The sequence below is a fragment of the Oncorhynchus mykiss genome, chromosome 6 (assembly GCF_057628025.1).
Source record: "Oncorhynchus mykiss isolate SJ-2025 chromosome 6, ASM5762802v1, whole genome shotgun sequence".
NCBI lineage: Eukaryota > Metazoa > Chordata > Actinopteri > Salmoniformes > Salmonidae > Oncorhynchus > Oncorhynchus mykiss.
The window spans coordinates 49,375,001-49,380,187 of record NC_143027.1 but is presented as its reverse complement, the minus strand read 5'-3'; the positions used below and the strand labels follow the sequence as shown (position 1 = coordinate 49,380,187).

The following is a 5,187-nucleotide window of genomic DNA, read 5'->3' as shown; positions in this document are numbered from 1 at the left end:
ATAAATTTAAATTGTCTGACCACTTGTACTAGTTTCTCACACGACTGTCCTATCTGGGTGATGTTTTTTTCTCACCTGAGTGATCTGAATCTAGGATTACAGGGACATTCCACAACTATATTCAATGTGCAGGACAAAATTGAGGCTATGATTAAGAAGTTGGAGCTCTTCTCTGTCTGCATTAACAAGGACACCACACAGGTCTTTCCATCATTGTATGATTTGTTTGTGTGCAGATGAACTCAAGCTTATGGACAATGTCAAATGTGATATAGCGAAGCACCTGAGTGAGTTGGGTGGGCAATTACGCAGGTACTTTCCCGAAACGGATGACACAAACAACTGGATTCATTATCCCTTTAATGCCCTGCCTCCAGTCCACTTACCGATATCTGAACAAGAGAGCATCAATTATATTTAATCAGAAGTTACTGCCAGATTTCTTGATTGGGCATTGCTCCAGAGAATGCTGCCTTGGCAAATCGCACTGTTAAGACACTGATGCCCTTTGCAACCATGTACCTATGTGAGAGTGGATTCTCAACCCTCACTAGCATGAAAACTAAATACAGGCACAGACTGTGTGAAAAATGATTTAAGACAGACTCTCTCCAATACAACCCAACATTGCAGTTATGTGCATCCTTTCAAGCACACCCTTTTCATTAACCTGTGGTGAGTTATTCACAATTTTTGATTAACAAATAAGGTTTATGTAAGATGGTTGAAGAAAATATTGATCATTATTTGTGCCCTGGTCCTATAAGAGCTCTTTGTCACTTCCCACGAGCCGGGTTGTGACAACTCACACTCATTGTGTTTAATAAATGTATTGTATAGTGTGTGTGGCAGGCTTACAATGATGTCAAAAAACATTTGAGAGTGTGCTGACCCAGATGCTAGAGGGGGTATGCAGCTGGAGGTTGAATGTTTGAAGGGGTACGGGACTATAAAAAGTTTGGGAACCACTGATATAAGGAAATCAGTCAATTGAAATTAATTCATTAGGCCCTAATCTTTGGATTTTACATGACCGGGCAGGGGCTCAGCCATGGGTGGGTCTGGGAGGGCATAAACCCACCCACTGGGCAGCCAGACCCAGCCAATCAGAATTAGTTTTCCCCCACAAAAGGGCTTTATTACATACAGAAATACTCCTCAGTTTCATCAGCTGTCCGGCTGGCTGGTCTCAGAAGAAGAAGCTGGATGTGGAGGTCCTGGGCTGGCATGGTTACACGTGGTCTGAGGTTGTAAGGCCGGTTGGATGTTCTGCCAAATTCTCTAAAATGACATTGGAGGCGGTTTATAGTGGATAAATTAGTTTCAATTCTCTGACAACAGCTCTGGTGGACATTCTTGCAGTCAGCATGTCTGCACACTTCCTCAAAACATGAGACATCTGTGGTATCGTAGAGTGGCCTTTTATTGTCCCTAGGACAAGGTGCACGTAATGATCATGCTGTTTTATCAGCTTCTTAATATGCCACACCTGTCACGTGGCTGCGTTGTCATTGCAAAGGAGAAAAGCTCACTAACGGGGATGTAAACAAATTTGTGCACACAATTTGAGAGAAATAAACATATTTGGTGTATGGAATATTACTGGGATCTTTTATTTCAGCACATGAAACATGGGACCAACATTTTTTTGGTTGCATTTATTTTTTTGTTCAGTATAGATACGTACCGAGTCATCTTTAAAGGGAAAGATGCACATCCCTAGTTGCCACACACAAGATTGCCCTTAATCCAGAACAAAATCTAATTACAGAAAGCTCAACTGAGATTAAGAGTTGTTTATCCATAAATATTTTACCATGGTTAAAGAGGTGGTCCTTCGAAGCCAGTATTATTACACAGAAACTTTTTATAATCTGGTCTTGTCAAGAGCATCTGTGCTTAGATTCACAAGAGTATAAAGAATGTACAATAATGGTTATCTAAATAAAGTAATTCAATAATGAAAGTACATTATGCAAACACAATTGTACATTTGCTCAAGACAAAAATGTTACATTAATCAAAGAAAATCATTACAAACAGAAATGGCTAGCCATCAGTGAACCAATTCCAACAAGTAAGATTTTTGACCAGGGACCATATGTATCAAGCCTATCAGAGTAAGAGTGTGGATCCAGGATTAGTTTAGTCTTTTAGATCATAATGAATAAGACTACATGGACAGGGTGGGACCTGATCCTAGATTCTCTCCCACTCAGCTGCTTTGTGAATATGAGACTAGGCTTACGTGATGGAGCTACATTTAATGAGACCAATTTAAATCCTTCTCAACACTTCCAAGGAGACCGCATGGGGAAAAGCACCACAACTAATATTAGCCAGTCTCTTCATGCCACCAAAAAACTTGAGTGAAAGGCGGACTGGACCAGTCTTTTTACAGTGCATCGAGCTTTGAGAAATTGCATTACAGTTGTATGTTCTAAGCCCATTTTCAAGATAACACCACTGCTGCGTTGCGATACTGGGCCCTGAAATACAGATTGAACATAACACACTAACACCTCTGCTGGGGGAAAAAAAAAGCCTTCAGAATCATAGCTCGACATCTCTCCAACTAAGAAATCAAGTACATCAGTGATGTCAAGGTAAATGGAAAAGTAAATATGGAATGACTTCAACGAAAGATTAGTAAGAAAAATATATTTCACAAAACATGAGAAACATAAGCTCTCTACAGAATGCACCACGTGTCGTCATCCCAATGTGGAGATTCTTGTTGTGAAATGGTTGAGGAATGAGCTTCCCTATCCTCTGGGGTGTATTCATTAGTGCAAAACGATTTGCATTAGAAAACATTTTGCAACAAAAACAAGGGTTTGTTATTGGACAAATTCAGGTAGGTCCTTACCCATTTGCTTTCATTTGGTTCATAGTGTATACACCAGAGGAATCTGGTGGAGGAAGAGTTAATTGTAAAGTCTGAAATGGAATCGTCACATCAATCAACTTGTTTGACTCCGTTCCATTTCTACCATTAAAATGAGCCCGTCCTCCTATAGGGCCTGCCACCAGCCTCCTCTGGAATAGACCCCTGCTAAGACATGAAGAAAAGGGGCAGGAACCGCTTTAGGTGAGTAGCTAAGATATCTGCGTGGCTCAGACAGCACTCCTCGATGCTCCATTACAAGAAGGGAATGAATCTGGTGTTATTAGAATTGGAACAAACCAGACCAAAAAAATACAAAATATTTTTGTGCCTTTGAATGGGGTATGGTAGTAGGTGTCAAGAACTGCAACGTTGCTGGGTTTTTCATGCTCAACAGTTTCCCTTGTGTATCAACAATGGTCCACCAACCAAAGGACATCCAGCCAACTTGACAAAACTGTGGGAAGCATCGAGTCAACATGGGCTAGCATCCTTGTGGAAAGCTTGACACATTGTAGAGTCCATGCCCCAACAAAGTGAAGCTGTTCTGGGGGCAAAAGCGGGTGCAACTCAATATTAATGTGTCCCTAATGTTTTGTACAATCTGTGCATATGATCTGAAGAGAGGCAGTAAAATATATCAAAATAGGAGTTATGAATCTAATATAGTAGCCTATTGAATTTACAGAACGGCGTTCTACATTAGTCTGCGTAACAAGTTAACACTAAATTAGGCAAAAACAATCACAGAGAGAATGATATGGGGGGTGTGATCAAGGGTCGCATCCCAAATGCCGCATTATTACCTATGCAGTGCACAACTTCTGACCAGAGTCCTATGGGTACAATTTGGGATGCAAGCAGTGAGATGAAGTCCCTGAGATTACATCAATCAAAGGGAGAGGTGCATTGCTGAACCACCTCACAACCTCAGTTCACCAGCTAAGTCCTACTAAAGTGCCCCAGGGGACATAGGAGAGATATCCCTCTAATACAAAGCCACGGGCTGAGCAGGATGACCAATTGTCACAGCCACCATAGTTCCACATACAATACTCCCATTTGAGTCACAGCTGGAGTGGGCATCCGAGATGCCTCACTGATCAGAATCTCTACTGATGGGGTGTATTCATTGGACAATTAGGTTAGTCCCTCCCTGTTTGCTTCCGTATAGTTTCTAGTGAAAACCCCCCTGCTGGAGCTCCATCTCCACCGAAACGGCCTCCAGACCACATCACAAAAAGTGCAAAGATTTCTCTTGGACTCCAACGCCCAGTGTTCTGTCTAACTTTCCAATAGTACATGCTACAGGTCACACCTCTCTCATTGAGGCACCTAAGAAATTTGACAATTTGGTCTTTCACACACTCATATTCTACATGATACTGTACCCATCATTTCCCACTAATGTTCATTAAAATAAATGGGTACAATAATAACAAATATTTTATATTAATTGTATCGAACAAAAAGTCAATCCAACGTATTCCAAGACCGATAAAACCTCCGGAAACGTTTGAAAAGAATGAACAATTTGGTAAATGGTTATACATGTTGAGTGAATCATGCATCCATTATCTTTGGTATCTGTGCCTGTTTGCTGAGTATTTTGCAGCCACTCTTAATAATTTAATTTTTATTAAAACAGTACTACATTCAAAACACCTCAAGAGTGATGAATCATTCCATTTATAGTTATGCACATCATGGTTTCTTCTGTGGATAGAAAAAGGCATTTTCTTCAGTAGAGCAGCCAGCCAGCCACAACGGCCTATTTCTCTGTTGCTGTGTTCTAATCACAATGTGTGACCCATGAAGCTTGCTCATCTCATCATAGGCGCTGGGTGCACTGGGTTATGTAGGCTATGGGGACATACAGCATAGCCGTGTGAGATAGATACGGGGAGACAGAGAGAGAAAGAGAGAGATGAGAGGGAGATGGCTGGGAATGGTATAATGCCCATCCATGGCTCAGAGCCTACTGGGGCCCAGACTGTCATGTCAGTGCCTTGGTGGAGGCATGTGGGCTCCTGGGTGGTAGAGGGAGGCTGTGGCACAGGGGGCAAAGGTCAGCTGGAGGGTCAGTGGTTGGGGTCATTAGCAGCTGCAGCTTTCCTTCTGAGGCTGCGGTTCACTGGTCAGCCGTCCACCCTGCGGGGCGGAGGGCTTGTGCTGGACACCAGACTCGGCGGCGTTCAGGTCCAGGCTTCCGTCCTGAATGTTCTGGTAGATCTTCTTGGCTGCCTCCAGGAACGCGTCCTCCACATTCTCACCCCTGGGTTACAGGAAAACAACAGACT

At 42.4% G+C, this 5,187-nt stretch overlaps 1 protein-coding gene across 2 annotated transcripts in view; it reads right to left on the bottom strand.

Annotated features, from left to right (window-relative positions):
* Positions 1-1,590: 1,590 nt before the first annotated feature.
* rab14 (RAB14, member RAS oncogene family) overlaps positions 1,591-5,187 on the bottom strand; it is a 9,877-nt gene continuing 6,280 nt past the window's right edge. For both annotated transcript variants that reach the window (XM_021606685.3, XM_090238131.1), the window contains exon 8: positions 1,591-5,162. In XM_021606685.3, coding sequence (XP_021462360.1) covers positions 4,985-5,162 — 178 coding nt within the window. In that variant the 3' untranslated portion in view covers positions 1,591-4,984. The remainder of the gene's footprint in view (positions 5,163-5,187) is intronic.